Raw genomic sequence first — 21,944 nt, forward strand, 5'->3', positions numbered from 1 at the left:
CATTCAGAAGTGACATAAAAACAGAAGCTGCTGGAAAAGCTCTGCAGGTGTGGCAGCATGTGTGGAGAGAAGTCAAAGTTAACAATTTGGGTTCAGTGACCCTTTTTCAGAACTGATGGTAGCTAGGAAAAGAATGTTTTTTATATAAAAGATAGGGTGGAGGAAGAGGGGAACAATAGGTAGAGGGAGAGCCTAAAGAGAGAGAAGATCAGTTGGATAGACAAAGGAGTGGATAATGATCAGCCTGGGAAAATGAACAGCTACTCATGGGGACAGTTAGTGACTAACAATAGGTTGTGTGTAGTAGCAGACCATGTGATAACAAGGCCTGGTGTGGAGGGGCTGGGGTAAGGACTTGGGCGAAGGTGCTTCAAGTCCTAAAGTTGTTGAACTCGATTTTGAGTCCAGAAGGCTGTTGAGTTCCCCAGTGGAAAATGAGGTGCTGTTCTTCTCGCTTGTGTCTGAACTTCGCTGGAACAGTGCAGCAAGCCTGCGACGGACATGTTGGACAGGGGATGGGATGGGGTGGGGGTGGGGAGGTTTGCTGAAGTATTGCATAATGACTTACAAAGGCTGAGGTAGACAAATTTTTAATCAGTGAGGAAATGGTGAAAGGGCAAGAAAATGGATCAGCTATGATATCATTGAATGGATCTGCAGACTTGATGGGCTGAATGGCCTACTTCTGCTCTGACAGCTTAAGGTAAAGAGTTTACAGTAGTACAGACAGTGAGAGAGAGCCTAATTCTAGGATTAGGACAGAACTGTAGTGGTCTAGTCAGACAGCACAGCCTTGAAGAGTACAAGTGCAGACATCCAACACTGCAGAGAAATTGAATGAGTATAGAATCCATGAAAGGATGGCCAGCAGATGAGAGTCTGTGAGACTTGGGTTCGATTCCAGCCTCGGGCGACTGTCTGTGTGGAGTTTGCACATTCTCCCTGTGTGCGCGTGGGTTTCCTCCGGGTGCTCTGGTTTCCTCCCACAATCCAAAGATGTGCAGGTCAGGTGAATTGGCCAGGCTAAATTGTCCGTAGCGCTAGGTGCATTGTTAGGGGTCAATGTAGGGGAATGGGTCTGGGTGGGTTGCTCTTCGGAGGGTCGGTGTGGACATGTTGGGCCGAAGGGCCTGCTTACTAACTGTAGGGAATCTAATCTAATTGTTTTTAATTTCCCGTGTAATAACTGCAATGATTGTTGAAACTTTCTCTCCAGGCAGCCCCATAGTGCCCTATATATTGGGGTGACCATTTCTCAAAGTTCAAAGCGGGGGCATGCTAGACTGGAGCACAGTAAAAGTAATGTGAACAGTAAACGTAATTGCTCGACCTGGCACGGCAGAGGTTTTAGCAAGTTATTTTTCACCACATTTGGACATCCGGTGCGAAACAGATGAGTTGATAATTGACGGTGGATCTGGCATGATGGTATTGAAATTCATTCAGATTTATCTCATTCATTAACATTCAGACCATTCAGGAATGTCAAGCTTTTGTACCCATTGTCTACATTGCTTACTCTGTGAGAAAGGGAGGACTGCAGATGCTGGAGATTAGAGTCGAAGAGTGTGGCGCTGGAAAAGCACAGCCGATCAGGAAGCATCCGAGGAACAGGAGAGTCAACGTTTCTGGCATAAGCCCTTCATCAAGAATGAGGCTTGTGGGCCAAGGGGGCTGAGAGATAAATGGGAGGGGTGTGGGGGGAAGGTAGCTGGGATTGTGATAGGTGGATGAAGGTGGGGTAGAAGGTGATAGGTTGGAGAGGAGGGTGGAGTGAACAGGTGATGGACAGGTTAAAAGGGCAGTGCCAAGTTGGAAGGTTGGATTTGGGGTGAGGGGAGGGGATGGGAAATGAGGAAACTGGTCAAATCCACATTGATCCCATATGGTTGGAGGGTCCCAAGGTGGGCGATGAGAAGTTCCTTGATATTGCTTAGTCTGTGCCCACTGAATTCAGTGAAAGAAATTAGTCTCAGGGATACATTGCAGGTGCTGTAAGAGCATCAGTCTGTTTAGTCATAGCTCTGTTCTCTTCTATCGATGTCCTACCTCAACTGGAATTGGAAAATAACGACTGACATTTTAACACTTTGCTTCATTAATGATCGGTCACAAATACGGAAAAAAACACCTTTGAAACTCATTGTTGATGTAGCACTTATGCTTTCTTGACAAACAACGATCTCACTTTAAACCCAACTTGAGTCATATACCATTCAGTCAACTTGACAGCTGCAACAGCGTTGTATTATTAATGTGACTGTTAACAGGAATATCACGAATAATAAATGTGGGATGCAAATTGATTTGATCAGGCAATGCCCTGATCAATCAGAATCAACGCACCTGGTTTAAAACTTAGACAGGTCATGGAAGTTAACTGTCAACCATCATCAATTGGTGCACTCTCCACGGCAACTCCTCTACAAATCACCTGCCAACAAATCAACACTCTCCTCTCATACTTTATAAATGTTGATTTACCCCTTGAACCTGTATTCTTGTGAATTGTCTGAACAAGTGTGAGACATTGGGCAGAGATAATTTGTGTCCTTTTTCCAGCATACCCAAGTTCTGTACTAGCATGTCACTGTTTGATTTATTATTATTATTAGTGTTTAGACAGTTAGATGGAAAGTGATACCGGTTAGTGTGTCCGAGACTTTATTTGACCAGGGCTACAGTCACCCATTCAGAAACAGTCCATGGAAACCAAAGGGAGTTTAATCATCTGCATCTATCAATCGGAACTTCCTTGCTCTTGAGAAAAGGAGAACAAGGCAAGGACTTCTGAGGCACGGTGGTTCAGTGGTTAGCACTGCTGCCTCACAGCGTCAGGGACCTGGGTTCAATTCCAGCCTCGAGTGACTGTCTGTCTGTGTAGAGTTTGCACATTCTCCCCGTGTCTGCTTGGGTTTCATCCAGGTGCTCCGGTTTCCTCCTACAATCCAAAGATGGGCAGGTTAGGTGAATTGGCCATGCTAAATTGCCCATAGTGTTAAGTGCGTTAGTTAAAGGGTCTGGGTGGATTACTCTTCGCAGGGTCGGACTTGTTGGGCTGAAGGGCCTGTTTCCACACTGTAGTGAATTTAATCTAAAGTGTCTAATTGAGTAAGGAGGTACTGTTCCTCATTATTGTTGAGATTCATCAAAGCAGTGTCGGAGGTGGAGGACACAGGGAGTGAGTTGGAGGATAAAAATGACAAAGGACTGTAAACACAGGTACACCTACAGACAGTATAGAAAGCCCAGGGCTGGTTACTTTAAGCTTGGCTGGTATGTTCCTCACTGAAAGACATGAGGGGAGCCATTGTCATCCTTATTAACCAGGTAAAGGTGTGTTGTGGTAAAGGGCGATTAGACCCTTCAGTGATGGAAAGAGGAGAGGGCACCCCACAGTTGCTCTCCATGTTTCCAGGTGAGTGAGGATGGGAAATCTCCCATAATCCCAGTGAAAGTGCCCAGGATGATGGCTGTTCTGTCAGAACCCGAACCCATGTGGAAACAAGTCCTTTCTAGCATTGCAGAGAGAACAGACTCTCTGAGTTCAGATTCTGGAGTTGTCACCTCGTTCCTGAGGAAGGGCTTAAGCTCGAAGCATTGATTCTCCTGCTCCTCAGTTGCTGCCTGACCGGCTGTGTTTTTCCAGCACCACACTTTTCGACACTGTTCACATCCTGCTTTGCTTAAAAATAACATTACAAAAACACCCAGTCAGTGGAAGCTGAAAACTGTAAAGGTGGCGAGACTAAAAGTGATCATCTAAGAAGGGAGATGACTAAGTGGCGGCACGGTGGCACAGTGGTTAGCACTGCTGCCTCACAGCGCCAGAGACCCGGGTTCAATTCCCACCTCAGGCGACTGACTGTGTGGAGTTTGCACGTTCTCCCCGTGTCTGCGTGGGTTTCCTCCGGGTGCTCCGGTTTCCTCCCACAGTCCAAAGATGTGCAGGTCAGGTGAATTGGCCATGCTAAATTGCCCGTAGTATTAGTTAAGGGGTAAATGTAGGGGTATGGGTGGGTTGCGCTTCGGCGGGGCGGTGTGGACTTGTTGGGCCGAAGGGCCTGTTTCCACACTGTAAGTAATCTAATCTAATCTAATCTAATCTAATCTAATCTAATCTAATCTACAGTGAGCTGATTAACTTAAACAATCTATTCTATTCTAGATGGCAAATTTGGAGCCTACATGCAAGTTCATATACAGAATGATGGCCCAGTCACTATTGAATTAGAATCGCCCACCGGTCCCTCTGACCCTAAACAGGTAAGAGAATACTGGTCTGTTCCTGTGTTTAAGTGGTTAAGGTTTTGTAATGCTTGATTACACAAACTCACCTTGATCTACAAAATAAGGCTGCATGATTTCAGACTTCAAGTTAAAAATCACACAACACCAGGTTATAGTCCAACAGGTTTATTTGGAAGCACTTTTTTTAATTTCAAAAATATACTTTATTCATAAAAATATTTTGATGATCTGTACAATTGGTCATGCCATACCTATGTAAACATTCCATTTCTTTGCATACAGAGATCGAGTAAGCAAACATATATACAGGTCTGTACGTTTACTATGCATATATTTAGCTGAGGAGTCAACGGAGCCCACTTACTGCGTGGGCCCCCTGTTCTTAGGCAGGCAGACGTTACACGGTGGTATTTCCCCACCGCTCCTTGGCAGCAGCTGCCCCAAGCTTCAGCATGTTCCTCAACATGTAGTCCTGGACCTTGGAATGTGCCAGTCTGCAACACTCAGTCGGGGTCAGCTTCTTAAGCTGGAAGATCAACAGGTTTCTGACAGACCAAAGAGTGTCTTTCACCGAGTTGATGATCCTCCAGGCACAGTTGATGTTCGTCTCGGTGTGCGTCCCGGGGAACAGGCCATACAGCACGGAGTCCTGTGTCACAGAGCTGCTTGGGACAAACCTCGACAAGCACCACTGCATTCGTCTCCAGAATTCATTTGCGGAGGCCCATTCCAGAAGGAGGTGTGTGACAGTCTCGTCCCCTCCGCAGCCGCTTCGAGTCTGAGAGTCCGGGCGTGCATAAAGGATCTCACCGGCAGAGCCCTTCTCACCACCAGCCAAACCATGTCTTGGTGCTTGTTGGAAGATTCTGGCGATGAGGCATTCTGCCAAATGACTTTGACAGTCTGCCCAGGGAACCGCTCGACAGGATCCGCCCTCTCCTTTTCCCAAAGGGTCTTAAGGAAGCACTAGCTTTTCGAGCACTGCTCCTTCATCAGGCGGTTGTGGAGTATAAGATTGTAGGACATAGAACTTATAGCAAAAGCTCACAGTGTGATGTAACTGAAATTATATATTGAAAAATACCTAGATTGTTTATTAAGTCTCATCTTTTCGAATGACCATGTTGGTTTTTGTTCTTTCATATGTAAATTCAAGAACTTTCTTAAAGTTACATTCTCAAGTGAATTTTGACAATAGGTGCCATGTCAGCCCAGATAATGCATTGAAGGTGTGAGGTGCCCTGTGTGAGGCTATCTGTGCCACAGTGTTCAGACTGATTCTAATCTAAAAAAAGGATTTACAGAATCTTATATGGATTCATGCAGTTTTTGAGCAAAATAAAGTGTAATTCTGCAAGTACAAATTCACCCCACAAACCTGTGTGTGTGTACATATGGATGTGTGTGCGTGGAGGGGGGTATTAATGTCTGTGAGACAGTGTGTGTATGAGTGTGAGTGTAAAGGAGTATAAGTCTGTGAGACGGTGCGTGTGTGAGTGTGGGAGTGTATGTGTGAGCGTATGAGAGAGGGTCTGCGAGAATGTATGGGTCTATAGGAGTGTGTCTGTGAGTGTGTGTCTGTCTGTATGTGTGCGTCTGTCTGTTCTATGTGTGTGAGTAGTGCAGTGGGGTCACCTGTATTGCGACATGTTCACATTTCTGTCTAGTTCCTGATTGTTCTGTATGTACATACTTGCCCTTAGAATGATTACAGCACAATGTTGTAATGATCCCAGGTCGTGCTGACAGCACATTAAGTTAGACAGTATTACTTTTAGATTAGATTAGTTTAGATTCCCTACAGTGTGCAAAGAGGTCCTTCAGCCCAACAAGTCCACACTGACCCTCCGAAGAGTAACCCACCCAGACCCATTTCCCTTTGATTAATGCATCTAACACTATGGGCAATTCTCGACAATGGGTTTATTTACAGAATGTATATACTGTATATCGCCCACCAACCATCTCATACCTCAGCGGTCTCTCTTAATATAGTATTATTTTGATGAATCAATTAAAACAATGAACTCAAATTAAAATAATTGCACTTGATTAAACACTAGGCAGCTCCTGGAAGGGGCCAATACACGGGATGGTACAGCATAGAAACAGGCCCTTTGGCCCACCATATCTATGCTGACCAACAAATGCCAAACCACTAATCCCATTTACCAGTACTTGATCCATAGCCTATATTCTCTGGTGTTTGATGTATTCATCCAGATGCTTCTTAATCGTTGTGAGCGTATCTGCCATCACCACCCTCTCAGACAGCCACTCTCTGAGTGAAAAGAGTTTTCTTCAGATCTCTACTGAACCACTTGCTCCTCACCTTAAACTTATACCTTCTGGTCTTAAACACATCTCAAATGGAGAAAACATTCCTACAATTGTCTCTGTCTTTGCCTGTCATTATTCTGTATACTTCCATCAGATTCCACCCCCAGCCTCCTCTGATCCAGTGAAGCAAACCCGGCCAATCCATGACTTTACTCAATAACTGAGACTTGCCATCCCAGGCACACATCCTGGTGAATCTCCTCTGCACCCTCTCCAGTGCAATCATGTTCTGTGTGGCAACTGGAACTGCACACAGTATTCCATTCCATCTGTGACCTCACCAATGTTTTATGAAGTCATACAAGACTTCCTTGCTCCTGTATTCTACCCCATATGCCTTCTTCACCACTCTGCCTATCTCTACGGACACGTTCAGGGATCTAAGAGCTTGTAGACCAATGTCCCTCTGTTTCTTAGTACGTCCGAGGGATTTATCATGCAGTGTGTAAATTGTTCTCTCATTCCACATGAAAACCTGTGAAAGTGTGGCAAAGTGGCTCAGTGGTTAGCACTGCTGCCTCACAGCACCAGGGGCTGGTTCCAGCCATAGGCGACTGTCTGTGTGGAGTTTGCACACACTCCCTGTGTCTCTGTTTCCTCCGGGTACTCCGGTTTCCTCCCACAGTCCAAAGCCATGCAGGTTAGGGTGGATTGGCCATGCTAAATTGCCCATAGTGTCCAAGGATGTGCAGGCTAGATGGGTTAACCATGGGAAACACAAAGATAGGGTGGATTCTGGGTGGGATGCTGTTTGGAGGGGCTGTGTGGCATCGATGGGCTGAATGGCCTGCTTCCCCATGGTAGGTTCCATGAAATTAAACCAATTTAACAATTGACTTCCCCTTAAAAGTGCATTGTTAGTAAAGTTTAGGGGATAAAAAACCCAACAAGAATTGATGAATTCAAATTAAAAGTTGATTATATGGGGGGATAATACACTCCAGCCCCAGTGGTGTGGATTGGTCACAGAAAGTCTCAAACAGACACTTGATCTCTACCATACCATCTGAACATGAACTTTCACCTGTCTCTCTTTAATTGACTTCCATTTGGAGAGTATAATCAAAAATAACACAAATTAACAGTCCCTTAAAGAAACACGGCAGCTAAAGTTAAAGCTTGCTGTTGAAATTAATTTGTAATTTGGCGTTGCGGAGTAATGCCCTGAGATGCCCACCAGTGACATAGGGCATTGACCAGATCAGTGAGCACCCGATATGGACATCTTCAGGTCCTTCTGCAAGGCCACCCAGGGAACTGACATTACCATAAACAGTGTCTCGCCAATTAACACAGGGCATTCAGGATGTTTTTTAGCTCCCTAAATTCTTAATTTCTTCAACCATTTCCCCTTCAAAGCAAGGGAATATTTTAATATGCAACTATAAATTTCCCTCTGAGTATAAGTTTCTTTTGTGTTGGGTTTTCTTTGGAATCCCTTATGCTTATCAAGGTAAGGGAAGTAATGTGTTGTGGAATTGAATAATCTGGCTTGACAACATGTTCCAACCTCCCCACAGCCCCAGCGCGGCCATTTTCTTCAATTTGACCAGTCATCTGGTGGTCTCTCCCAAGATTGCTAATGAGTATCCAAATCAGGGCAGCTTTGTGTAGTGGGCCCATGGATGGACACTGTTCAAATGCAGTGCATTTGACACCTTGTCAGGCAGTGGACAGAGCAGAATTATTTGAGATTAATTTTAAATTTAGGTCCTAGGCCAGTCTCCAATTCAGTATGTTGAACAACCCACATAAAACACGTTCCCCTTATTGCTGAGGAAAGCTTACTGACAATGCACTGCACTGTCAGAATCACCAACTTTCCAGCCAGGTGTTTGACTCGAGACCCTGTCTGCTTGAGTTAATGTCTAAGGGAATTCCTAGAAGCATGGCTTTCCAGCCAGAACTCTATCAACAAACACATCGAGTTAGACCCCATCTACCACCCCCTGAGAAAAGGAACAGGAAGTTACTTCACCACAGGAAATAGCATCACTGAAGGAAATGACATCAACAACCCAAGCAGGAATTTTCAGCATTGCTTCGCCTGAGGCCCACTGAAGGTGTTATCTAGTAGGGTAACGAAACGTCTGGAAATGAACCTTGCAGCTCAGTGAGCAAACCTCCATCCAAATCCCCAACCTGAGCTACGAATCTTCTCAAACCTTGATATCTCAGAGTCTGTGGCACTACTTTGAAGGAGAACGGAGGAGTTATCCCTGATTTACCCTTAATGGGAACCACCCTAAACAGATTACCTACTCACCTGGCTGTTTGCCTGCTGTACTATAATGATTACACAAGTATTTCGTTGGTTGTAAAGCTCTTTGAAACGTCCAGAGGTTGCTACATAAATGAAAGCTTTTGTTTTTTGTCTCTGCAGTTATTATTTGAATAAAACTATACACAAGTGTCCGTTATAATTCTGAGCATCAGCCCCTTTTCAGTGTTTCAGGGTTTTTGAATTGCGCTGGTTATTAAATTTGTTTGCTGACTGTGAAGAATTATTTTGATAAAAGTGTTGAAGAAGTACTTATATCCTGATTATTAATATTCTCAATTAAAAGAAATGCAGTTTAATAAGGGGGAGAATGTTCTAGAAATGTGACCACCATCCGTGGGCAGTTGGATGATGTTTTGACTTTTTTTTACTCAGTGAGAATTAATTGTTTTGACAGAGATTGAAGGGACCTTATCTTCCAACTTTTCAAAGTAACTCATAGAGTTCCCATAGTGTGGAAGCAGGCCATTTGGCCCATCAAATAGGCAGCAACTCTCCGAAGAACATCACACCCTATTCCTGTCACCCTGCATTTCCTGTGGCTAACCTTCCTATCCCTGGTCACTGTGGGCAATCTATCATGGCCAATCCACCCTAACCTGCACATCTTTGGACTGTGGGAGGAAACCGGAGCACCTGGAGGAAACCCACGCAGACACGGGGAGAATGTGCAAACTCCACACAGGCAGTTGCCCGAGGCTGGAATCGAACCTGGGTCCCTGGCGCTGTGAGGCAGCAGTGCTAATCACTGAGCCGCTTTGCTGCCGTAACGCACGTGACAGTTTCCTATTGAATGGGCCGTTGAGGCAAGATGAGTGTTGCCCTGCTCTTTGATGCCTCCTGCATTTACCCACTTTATCTCCCTGGCTCGACTTGACCTCTCTTACCCCCTTCCCCCATGTGCACCACCTGGGTTGGCATCTGTGTTACCATCTAGTAGGGACAGGCACGGGGACCTGAGGCCAAATGGAACCGGGCAAATGTTGATCTGATAATTAAGGGATAATTGGATGTGAATTATGGCTGGGTGTGTAAGTGGGGGATAGGGCTGTTGTGATGAAGTGGTAGTGTCCTTTCTCCTGGGCCTGGAGGTCCTGGTTCAGGTATCAGAGATGTGTCTTAACATGTTGAATATGTTAATTAAAAATATTGGACCCCACCCCCTTTGTGGCTCACAGATAGTGTCCCTGCCTCTAAAGCAGGAGGCCTCGAGTTCATGTCCCAACTACTCCAGAGATATATCATAACATCTCTGAACAGGTTGACTAGAAACTGTCAACCCACCGGTGATAAATAACCCATGATGCTGGGGTTTTGCGCTGCATGAATTGGAATAAAAGTCGAACTAGAATAATACTGGACTTTTGACTTTAACCTCTGGGGTGTTTAACCTCTGCAGTGCTGGAAGAATGGAGTGGCTTTGCAAGTGAGAGTCACATTTCTAAGCTAATTGCAATAGAACTTCAGTGGTCTGCCTCTGTGCTATTGAAAGGCTTGTTCAGTGGGAGTTGGTAGAAGATTTAGTGCCTGGTACAGGTCAATGGTGACCTTCTAAACACTGTCACGAGTGAAAACATATTTAATGGGCTGTAACCATGGAGAGTGAGCAAGCCAACATTTCGAGTCTAAGTCTCTGATGAAGAGTTTTGTCAACTCACAACATTAGCTTGCTCTGTCTCCATGGGTGCTCCCCAATCCGCTGTGACCTCTGGCATTTGTTGTTTTCAGTACGGATTCCAGCATCTGCAGTAATTTGCTTTTCCTTTAACAAGCTGTAATCTTGGGCCTCCATGATGATTGACAAGTTGGGTGTCCAATGGCAGTAGTCTGGAGGTGGGGTGGCTGAAGGCAGGAGATCATGTGGTGACATCTCCCAGACCCAATTGGTCACTATGGTGTTCCAGAGATTATTTGCAATGTACAGTGTATATACCCCCCAGACTGAGCAATTCATGGTGTCCTTCTCCTGCACCATTCACAATGAAAGGTTACATGAAACAGAGGTTGTGACAGGTTGAATTAATGAGCCTGGGGACGTACACCTTTATGACTGCTGGGAGGGACGGAAGAGTGCTTCAAGATGCATTCCACGCTAAATCTCTCCAAAGAACAGAAATAAAAGACTACAAACATTCTGATAGGCTTGAAGGCATGCTTTTAAAGGCAAGGAGAAAGTGAGGACTGCAGATACTGGAGATCAGAGTCAAGAGGGTGGTGCTGGAAAAGCACAGCAGGTCAGGCAGCATCCGAGGAGCAGGAGAATCAACGTTTCGGGCATAAGCCCTTCATCAGGAATGATGAAGGGCTTATGCCTGAAACGTCGATTCTCCTGCTGCTCAGTTAGTGCCTGACAAACTGTGCTTTTCCAGCACCACCCTCCCAACTTTTAACCCCAAGTGAAGATAACTCAATACATCTCACAGAACCATATGAATTTGAGCAGCTGAAATTGAAGATAGGTGTGAGAGGTGTGAGAGATCTCTCAGGCGTGAGAGATCTCAAAACAACAGCGCAACCACTGAAGGAAGTTAACCTGACTCTTGAAGAAGTTCTAAACATTTGCAGAAGCTCTGATCTTGGAAAGCAATAGCCATGGCCTGTAAGTTGGTGAGCAGTTTGGACCTGGCCGCCATATTGAAATGTGGCCCTGATTGTTCAAATATAACGATGCGGAGAAATTTTGCGGAAGCGATGGTGTTGGATTGGGATAGAGATGGACAGAATTCACTTGTCAGGTGAAGTCAACCAGATGAAGGAGCAGCGCTTCGAGAGCTTGTGATTTCAAATAAACCTCTTGGTCTGTAACCTGGTGTGACTTCTCTGACAGTGCGGAGAAAAAGCACCAATTAATCCACAGAAAGATCAAGGACGATAGACAAGGTGCAAATATTCGTGGCGCTACACAAAGGAAAGAGTGTCCCGTATGGAGGAAATGTTTTAACTGCAAGAAGGTAAACCACTTCTCAGGTTGTGGGTAGGGCTGTAAAAGCTAGAGTGGTGATTGCTACTGAGAAAGTGGTGGATGTGCGTACAGTTACAGCATTGAAAAGACATTTGGGTAAGTACGGTGAATAGGAAAGGTTTCGAGGGATGTGGGGCTAGTATAGTTTGGGATTATGGTCAGCATAGACTGGTTGGACCGAAGGGTCTGCTTCTGTGTTGTATGACTCTCTGACTATATGTTGGATGATAATTTGGACAAGTCAAGTATGAGTACAGAGATGGCAGATGACTCAATCCAGCCATTCCAACAGGTTGGCAATGTCAAGTCTGAAGGAGAAACATAACCATTGTAAGACAGTGGAATAGGAGCATCAAATTAGTCAATAAAAGGTAAAGTAGCCCATAGTCCCGTTCTCTCAGTATAAGGAATGACTGGCGGTGGGTTTAACCTGAGGGTCAGCACGCCTCAGGTGAAAGGAGAGGTAGAGAAGGAGAGTCCTTCATGGTAACCTTAGCCGCTTCAGGAATTGAAGCCATGCTGTTGGCATCACTCTGGATCACAAACCAGCCATCCGGACAACTGAGCTAACCGACTCCCGTCAAGTGAATATACGTGACAAATAGACACAGGTCCTCCTCTTGCTTTGCAAGCCTTTGTAAAGCACGATGTCATTGGCAAGAGTGACATCTTGGAATTCCAGATTATTCAACACAGAGCTAAAGCTGCACACCTCAGCAGAAACAAGTTGGAAGCTCAGTCTAATGACCTGGATGTTCCAGGAGAGATTTCCGGTGTTTCAAGGGCCGCATCGAGTGGATAAACAGCGGGACACAGGGCACATCTGATTGCAGGGCCACAAACAAAGCTTGGTGCCAAAGGCAAGCAATTGAAAGCCTGCCTTACTAGATGGCTAGTGCAATGAAGACAAAACGTGTGGAAAGTGAACAGTGTGAGTCAGTTGAGAAGATTTTGAAACAGGCCCAGAGAGCAGATTGTTCCAACCAGCAGATGTTGGAGGAGAAGCCAGTGACCTAAAGCCTGACTGAAGGTCTGGGCCCTTGGGAAGCCAACTTCCAGCCAGTTGTGGCCTAGCCATTGACTCATAGGTGAAATTTCCAGTTGACCTCTGATGACAGGCCCCTGGGTTGGCTTTTTATAGGTGTCATTGGTTACCCAGAGGAGTATCCCTTCAGTTGCCCATCTATTCTCTGGGAAAATAGACCAGACTGAATGGTACTGTCTGGTAGCATGAATCTTTGTACCCACCCTCCTGCCAGCCTCTGTACTCAAAGTGAAAAATGGCAGTGGAAATTCTTCATCTGGTGTGCATGAGGGGGTTACATCTGACTGTGCAAGACTCGCTAATGAGACATGGTACACACCTTCAGAGGAAGTGATGAAATATCACATGATCTTGCTCAAACATGCGGCCTCGTGGCAAAATGAAGTCACAGGAAGGTGTTTCTCAAATAATGTTAATTTTTTCCTCACCTCAGCAGAGTATATCCAGCAGCACAACAAGACCAAGAATATAATCACACGGTCAGTGTGACCTTCCCCTGCTGAATTGGAACTTGTTTAATTCCAGATTGTTTCAATACATGGTGTATCTGACAAGAGGTTTTGCGAGAGCTGTGTTTCAGCATAGAATTAGCTAAAACTGACAATATGGATGGATGTGATGATCAAGTCCACATTACACCATCAGGGCACTATATATCTCTCAAATCTAATGAACTGCTCCCAGACTTTGTTAAGTCCATGTCACTATATCAATCAAATTTCAATTGTACCAATTACTAAGATGCACTCTGCTATTCTCCTGTCTTTGGAAAATTGCTTGAGAATGTTGTTATGTAGTTTGGGAGTACTTTGCCATTTTATTTCTTCTTCCTCTTTGAAATTTCTTTTGTTTTGTCCTCTTTGGGCGATGTCTTCAGCTTTGACCAGATGTTATGATCCCAGCTGAAGTGGGCACGTTAGATCTCAGGCTGAAGTCTGGTTTGATAGAGTCACATAGCATGGAAGCAGACCATTCGGTCCAACTCGTCCATGCCAACCAAGTTTCCCAAACCGAATTAGTCCCATTTGCCTGCACTTGGACCGTATCCCTTTTAAACTTCTCCAATTCATGTACCTGTCCAAATGTCTTTTAAATGTTGTGACTGTACCTGCATCCACCACTTTCTCTGGCAGTCCATTCCACATACGAACCACCCTCTGTGTGAGAAAGGGCGGCACGGTGGCTCAGTGGTTAGCACTGTTGCTTCACAGCACGAGGGTCCCAGGTTTGATTCCAGCCTTGGGTGACTGTCTGTGTGGAATTTGCACATTCTCCTCATGTCTGCGTGGGTTTCCTTCGGGTGCTCCGCTTTCCTCCTACAGTCCAAAGATGTGCAGGTCAGGTGAATTGGCCACGCTAAATTGCCCATAGTGTTAGGTACATTAGTCAGAGGGAAATGGGTCTGGGTGGGTTACTCTTCAGTAGGTCGGTGTGGACTTGTTGGGCTGAAGGGCCTGTTTCCACACTGTAGGGAATCTAATCTAAAAAAAGCTGCCCCTCAGGTTCCTTTTTAAATCTTTCTCCTCGATAGATCATATTCTGTTACTTTTAAAAATATATACAATGACACAGACATTCTCTGACAAATGGCCAAAGCTGCAGATTTGATTTTCACAAAAAAGCAGAAGTCCATAATTCAGAAGAAGCTGTGATAAAGTAGAAGAAGCCAAATAATTGTATATAACACGGGATTAAAGATCGCAAAATGCACGGTACTCCTTTACAGGCCTTACACCAGAGAGAGGCAAAACCTACATCTCTATCACGTCTACAGGTTTAACGTTTGTGGCTTTCTGTCAAAACTGGGAAAAGTTAGAGACGGGTAAAAGTTTTAAGATGGGGTTGTGAGGGTGGGGAGGGTGGCGGGGTCGATGGAAATGGTGGTGGGAATAGGGACAAATGGAAGGTCTTTGATAGGATGGAAAACAGGAGCGATGGAATGACAGAAGAGTTAACCCACCAGGGTCAAAGGGAACAATGATGGGACAAGAGAAGAAACTAAGATGCCAGGAGTGAAAGCAAAAGGTAAGATGAAAATCAAACCATGAGAAACGGTAGAAAAGCAGGGACAAAGTTTACAGTCAGAAATTGTTAAACCCACTGCTGAGGTAAGGAGGGTGTAAAGTGTCCAATTAAAATTCAAGATGCTTTTCCTGTACCTTATGTTGAGCATTATTGGAACACTCCAAACATCGACAAAGTACTGCTGCTGCTGCCAAAGGGTGAGAGGAGAGTGACTGCCCTTTATTTTATTCCTTTGTGGGACTTGGGCGATGCTGGCTGGTCAGCATTGATAGCCCATCCCTAATTGCCCCTTGAGAAGGTGAGGTTGAGCTGTCTTCTCGAATCGCTGCAGTCCACCTGCTATGGGTTGACCCACAATGCTGGTAGGGTGAGAATTCCAGGATTTTGATCCAATGGCTATGAAGGAACGGTGGTATATTTCCAAGTCAGGGGTGGTGAGTGGCTTGGAGGGGAACTTACAGGTGGTGGTGTTCCCAAGTACCTGCTGCCCTTGTCCTTCTGGATGGAAGTGATCGTGGGTTTGGAAGGTGCTGTCTCGGGATCTTTGGTGAATTTCTGCAGTGCATCCTGTGGAAAGTACATATTGCTGCTACTGAGTGCTGGTGGTGGAGGGATTGAATGTAGATGTGGTGCCAATTAAGTGGATTGCTTTGGCCTGGATGGTGTCAAGCTTCTTGAGTGTTGACATCAAGGCAGCATTTGGCAGAGTGTGGCATCCAGGAACCCAAGCAACACGGGAACTGAGGAGAACTCTCCACTGTTTGGACTCAAACCTAGCACGAAGGGAAGAGTTTGTGGTTGTTAGAAATTATTCATATCTGACAAGAGTAGGCCTCTGATTTTCCAACACCTTTCAATAAGATTTTAACTGACTCTACATTTCCACCTACCCTGATAACCTTTCACTCCATTACTTATAGAATCATAGAATCCCTACAGTGTGGAAACAGGCCATTCAGCCCAACAAGTCCACACCGACTCTCAAGAGTGTCCCACCCAGCCTCACCCTCGCTTCTATCCCTGTAACCTTGCATGTCTTGGGCTAATTCACCAAACCGACATATCCCGGGACACCATGCGCAATTTAGCATGGCCACTTATGAAGACGTTATCTACATCTGCTCAAAGACTCAGTTTCCACTGACTCACTACAAGCAATTACTGGTAGGTAAATAAATGTTGGCCTGCCCGCAACACCCATATCCCATGAATGAAGCAATAAAACAATGTCAGGTTGTTGTGCATCTATGTGCGAGACAGCTCTCCCAAGCTTGGCGTAAATCCTCAGAGGAGGACTTTGTAGAATTGATTGGGTGCACTGGGTCTTCATTGTTTGTGTTGATAGGTCCAAACTGTGGAGTCATCTTGTGCTTATCTTCCTGAGTTGTCTAGAGGGGTTTGCTATAACAGAGTGGCTTCCTCAGCCTGTTGGGAGGACAGCAGAGAGTCAGTCGCATTACTTTGGGTCTGGAGTCAGACTGGTTCAGGACAATTTACGGGAAATGTCAGATGCTGACTACAGGAGAGAGCCAACATGAATTCAGAAAGCATGGAGATGAACTGAGAAGCGAACGACGAGGGTCAAAGAGTGTGTTCAAGAATGGATGAGCAGGTGACATAAAAGGGACATGACATAAAAGTTCACGTGCAATCAGACACACGGTAAAACAAGTTAAAAAAAATATTCCGGACCAATTAGGGAGAAAAAGCAAATCTTCTTCTGGACATGAAGGGTGTGGCTGAGATACTAAATGAATACCATGTAAAGAGGACACTGTCAATGTCACAGTAACAGAAATGGTTAAGGAAGAAGCACTTTGAGAGCAGTGAATGTAGCAGACTTAATTTGAAAAAGTGCATGTGAATTGCAGCTTAACCTGGAAATGCATGGGGCCTGGGATTGCCTGGAGTGAGAAGGAAAAAGTGTAGTCCTTCAGGGCTTTTGAGGGAAGTCTCGGTGGAAAGGACACGGGTGTTGTGGGTATTTGACGAGTGGACTGTGTCTCACAGAGGAATGTTTCCTTTGGGATGCTGAAAAGGGAATTGAGGGGAATGATATAGGTTTTGCCTCTAGAGTATGTTTACCTGATATGGCAATGCTTATGTTACCCATTGTTGTATAAGAAACTAGGGTAGAGATAACATGGTATTGAAAGATCTGATGGACATTTAATACAGCATGCTAATATTTAGTAATACTGCATTTGCAGGCTGTGTCTGGACGAGCCTTAAACAAATTGGTTACAAAGAGTAACAGGTTCATTTAAGAGGCATTTGGATGGGTATATGAATAGGAAGGGTTTGGAGGGATATGGGCCGAGTGCTGGCAGATGGGGATAGTATGGGTTGGGATATCTGGTCGGCATGGACGGGCTGGACCGAAGGGTCTGTTCCCATGCTGTACATCTTTATGACTTAGATATGATGCAGAGCTGGGCCGAGGAGTGGCAGATGGAGTTCAACCCTGCCAAGTGTGAGGTTGTCCATTTTGGAAGGACAAATAAGAATGCGGAATACAGGGTTAACGGTAGGGTTCTTAGTGAGGTGGAGGAACAGAGGGATCTTGGGGTCTATGTTCATGGATCTTTGAAAGTTGCCACTCAGGTGGATAGAGCTTGTAAGAAGGCCTATGGTGAATTAGCGTTCATTAGCAGAGGGATTGAATTCAAGAGTCGTGAAGTGATGTTGCAGCTACAGGACCTTGGTTGGACCACATTTGGAGTACTGTGTGCAGTTCTGGTCGCCTCACTTTAGGAAAGATGTAGAAGCTTTGGAGAGGGTGCAGAGAAGATTTACCAGGATGTTGCCTGGAATGGAGAATAGGTCGTACGAGGGTAGGTTGAGAGTGCTAGGCCTTTTCTCATTGGAACGGGGAAGGATGAGGGGTGACTTGATAGAGGTTTATAAGATGATCAGAGGAATAGACACAGTAGACAGTCAGAAATTTTTCCCCGGGTACAACAGAGTGTTACAAGGGGACATAAATTTAAGGTGAAGGGTGGAAGGTATAGGGGGGATGTCAGGGGTGGGTTCTTTACCCAGAGAGTGGTGAGGGCATGGAATGCGCTGCCTGTGGGAGTGGCAGAGTCAGAATCATTGATGACCTTTAAGCGGCAATTGGATAGGTACATGGATGGGTGCTTAAGCTAGGACAAATGTTCGGCACAACACCGTGGGCCGAAGGGCCTGTTCTGTGCTGTATTGTTCTATGTTCTATGTTCTATGACTATGACTTATCTCATGATCTGAATTATGATGGAGTCTGAGACCTTCAGTTCAAGTGCTATAATGAGTTACTTGTCCAATTTCCTATTGTTCATGACTTAATTGAATGATTACAACCGTTGCTGATATGACGATCACTACTTTTCAGTTTATTTGTGAAATGAATGGTGTCTGATTACAGACTGTAGTTCATTGGCAAACCATTCATAGACGCGTATCAAATGGAGAGTGAAGCATAGCAGTTCATTACCTCAGCATCAAAGTTCAAATGGTCTAGCAGAACAGATGCAACATAACATCAGTTCAATGTCATCACGTGTCAAGCAATAAAGGAAGATTTTAGTATTGCCTTGCAACATTTTCGCGCTACATCAATGGAGAAGGGATTATCATCCAGGCACAACATATGCTCGGAAGATTTTTGTTAAAAACCTCGCCCTGCAACTAATTGTCTGATACCCCAGGACACTGAGCAGTCAAAGACAGGGGAGAATGGAAGCAATGGTGAACGAATAAGTAGAGAACGACCAAAACTGAGTGCTGGACAAAGCTAGAAATATAAATGCAAAAACTTGAATGCAAACAGAAGTTTTGAGAATGTGAAACCAGTGCAGATTATGTGATGTCAAGCAGAGAGACCTAAGGGTTCAGGTACAGTTCCTTGAAAATTGCGTCACAGGTAGACAGGATGGTTAAGAAGGTGTTTAGCACACTTGCTCAGAACATTGAGTATAGTGGATGGGACGTCATTGTTGAGGTTGTGTAGGATGTTGGTGAGGTCTCTTCAGGAGTACTGTGTGCACTTCTGGCATCCCTGTTATAGGAAGGATATTATTAAATTGGAGAGGATTCAGAAAGAAAATTACCAGAGTGTTGCCGGGACTGGAGAGGCTAGGACCTTTTTTTTATTTGAGGGTGGGAGGTTGAGAAGTGATCTTCTAGAATTATGAGGGGTGTAGATAAGGTGAATAGCAAAGATCTTTTTCCTAGGGTGGGTGAGTTCAAAACTAGGAGGTATATTTTTAAGATGAGAGGAGAAAGATTTAAAAGGGATCTGAGGGGAACCTTTTCACACTCATGATGGTTTATGTATGGAATGAACTGCCAGTGGAAGTGGTAGTTGCAGGTACAGTTCCGATGTTTAAAAGACATTTGGACAGGTACATGAATAGGGAAAGTTTGGATGGATATTGGGCCAAATGCAGGCAAGTGGGACTAGATTATTTTGGGAACGTGGTCAGGATGGACTATTTGGGCAGAAGGGTCTGTTAACTTGCTGTATGACTCTATGACTCTCAGTCATTCCTGATCATGGTGAAGGAACAAAAACCCGCTCAGGTCAATATACAACACACCAATCACGCACGAAGAGAGGGAAGAAGAACACTTTGGTGATGGTATTATGTGATGATGTTAAGTGACTGTACCCAGCGATAGGACAACTTAGGTTGTCAAACAAGTGTAACATAGAACAGAGTGTCCCACTCCAGACTGGAATATGCTCAATGGATCAGAGCAAGTTGTCAAAACTCCAAAGCATTACATTAACATTTGAAATGTAAATCTTGTAAACTCTGTTTTACCCATTTGTACAATTCTCAAACTTGACAACGTGTCTCTGTTACAACCATGTATATCTGTCTTGGGATAATGTTTTATTTCTGGGAAAGGGGTGTGGGAATGTTGTCTTATGCCTCATGGTCTGTATATCAATATGTATTCAAGAGCCATGTTGATGGTAACATCACAGTATTGTAGCATATAACTGGAGGTGTCAGACTGTATTTAAACTCGGGCCATTTGCAGTATGACAGGGGCTGGTGATGACCTAGTGGTATTATCACTAGACACCCAGGTAATCTTCTGAGGACCCAGGTTCAAGTCCTGCCATGGCAGATGGTGGAATTCGAATGCAATAAAAATCTGGAATTAAGAATTTAATGATAATAGTTGTCCATGGTTAGGGGGAGACAAACCCATCTGATTCAGTAATGTCCTTTTGGAAGGAAATCTTCCATCCTTACTCAGCCTGGCTTACATGCGACTCACAGGAATGTAGCTGGCTCTGAACTGTCCTTTTGACAATGAGAGGTGGACAGTAAATGCTGGCCTAACCAGTAATGTCCCCATCACCTGAATTAATAAAAGAAAATAATGTTGAAAGCATGTTACTCTTTGCAGCCGAATAGATCGATGTTGGCCTAGACATAGATGTGCTGGTGAATGCAGTATTGGTGCATATTAGTTCACAGTTTATCATAGCTCACTGTGTTGGACCTTTCAATAGTTTCTTTTGTCATGAGGGACAATATAAAAGTTGCTGCATTAGGAAAAGATACAGTGCTGAAGAGAAAATGTACTGTGCTTGAGTAGTTCTAGCATTTGTTGATTTTATTTTCAGATTTCAAGCATCCACAATATTCACTTTCTAAAAATCTGTGCATACTCAGATTATCACAACATCAGTCTTGCTATTTTAAATAGATTTCTCTAACTTAAACTACAGTTGTGAATTGAGAGAAATATTTGCATTGCTGTTATGACATGTCATTTTCACTAGGGGACAGCATGACTGCATCAAATTTCCTCTAAACCTGAGCTTTCCACTAAAACCTCTGTGAAGTATTGTGTATAAAAATTCAACCATACATAGCCCCAACCATTGCTCTCCTAGCAGAATCTTCGATTAAAATGTATTCTCACATCTTAGGACTTCATGATTTGTTAAAAAGATTTGTCTTAATAGGTCCCTTTTCTGATGCTGCGTTTGATAAAGCCTCATCTAGCCAACAATTAATGTAACAAATAAGCTGCTTGTCTGAGTTATACTTCCGCTATATTTTGAAAGCTTAAATAATCAAAATTTGAAAATAATCCTTTTTGTCCTTGTCACTGCCTGTTACATGACGTTTGTCTGTCTCCAGTCTAGATGTCAAACCTTTATTGGAAAGAAATCTCTGCAGTTGTACAAAGTTAAATACTGTGGTGGGGGGGCAGGGGAACTATTGATCTGCTTGAGTCTCATAGAGTAGGAAGTTTGCTGATGTGCCTAATGATCTGAGAATTGTGTCTTTTTTGGAGACCGGTGTCCATTCCTGACAAAGAAATGTAGAGTCCTACAGCACAAAGACAGACCCTTTGGTCCAACTAGTCCACGCCAACCATGTTGCCAAACTAAACTAGTCCCACCTGCCTGCGCTTGGCCTACATCCTTCCAAACCTTTCCTCTTCATGTACTTATCCAAATGTCTTTTAATTATTGTGACTCTACCACCAAATCCTTCAGTAGTTTATTCCATCCATGAACCACTCACATGTTGCCCCTCATGTCCTTCAAATCTTTCTCCTTTCACCTTAAAACTATGCACTCCCCCACCCTAGGGAAAAGACTCTTGCCATTCACCTTATCTATGCCCCTCATGATTTTAGAAAGCACTGTAAGGTCACCCCTCAACCTGGAGGAGAAAGTGAGGTCTGCAGATGCTGGAGATCAAAGTTGAAACTCTATTGCTGGAACAGCACAGCAGGTCAGGCAGCATCCAGGGAATAGGAGATTCGACGTTTCGGGCACAGGCCCTTCTTCAGGAATCATTCCTGAAGAAGGGCCTGTGCCCGAAACGTCGAATCTCCTGTTCCCTGGATGCTGCCTGACCTGCTGTGCTGTTCCAGCAATAAAGTTTCAACACCCCTCAACCTGACATATTGTTAACGTAGTGGAGAGAGTGGTGCTGGAAAAGCACAGCAGGTCAGGCAGCATCCGAGGAGCAGGAGAATCAATGTTTCAGACAAGAGCCCTTCATCGGGAATGAGGACGA

At 44.5% G+C, this 21,944-nt stretch overlaps 1 protein-coding gene across 1 annotated transcript in view; it reads left to right on the plus strand.

Annotated features, from left to right (window-relative positions):
* Positions 1 to 21,944, plus strand: part of dtd1 (D-aminoacyl-tRNA deacylase 1) — a 240,760-nt gene that overhangs the window by 18,673 nt on the left and 200,143 nt on the right. The window contains exon 4 of the mRNA XM_043696517.2: positions 4,169 to 4,266. Within this exon, the coding sequence (XP_043552452.1) occupies positions 4,169 to 4,266 (98 nt within the window). The remainder of the gene's footprint in view (positions 1 to 4,168; positions 4,267 to 21,944) is intronic.

Source organism: Chiloscyllium plagiosum, unplaced genomic scaffold (assembly GCF_037043375.1).
Source record: "Chiloscyllium plagiosum isolate Xiang-an unplaced genomic scaffold, Cpla_swu_hap1 HiC_scaffold_10, whole genome shotgun sequence".
Classification (NCBI taxonomy): Eukaryota; Metazoa; Chordata; class Chondrichthyes; order Orectolobiformes; family Hemiscylliidae; genus Chiloscyllium; species Chiloscyllium plagiosum.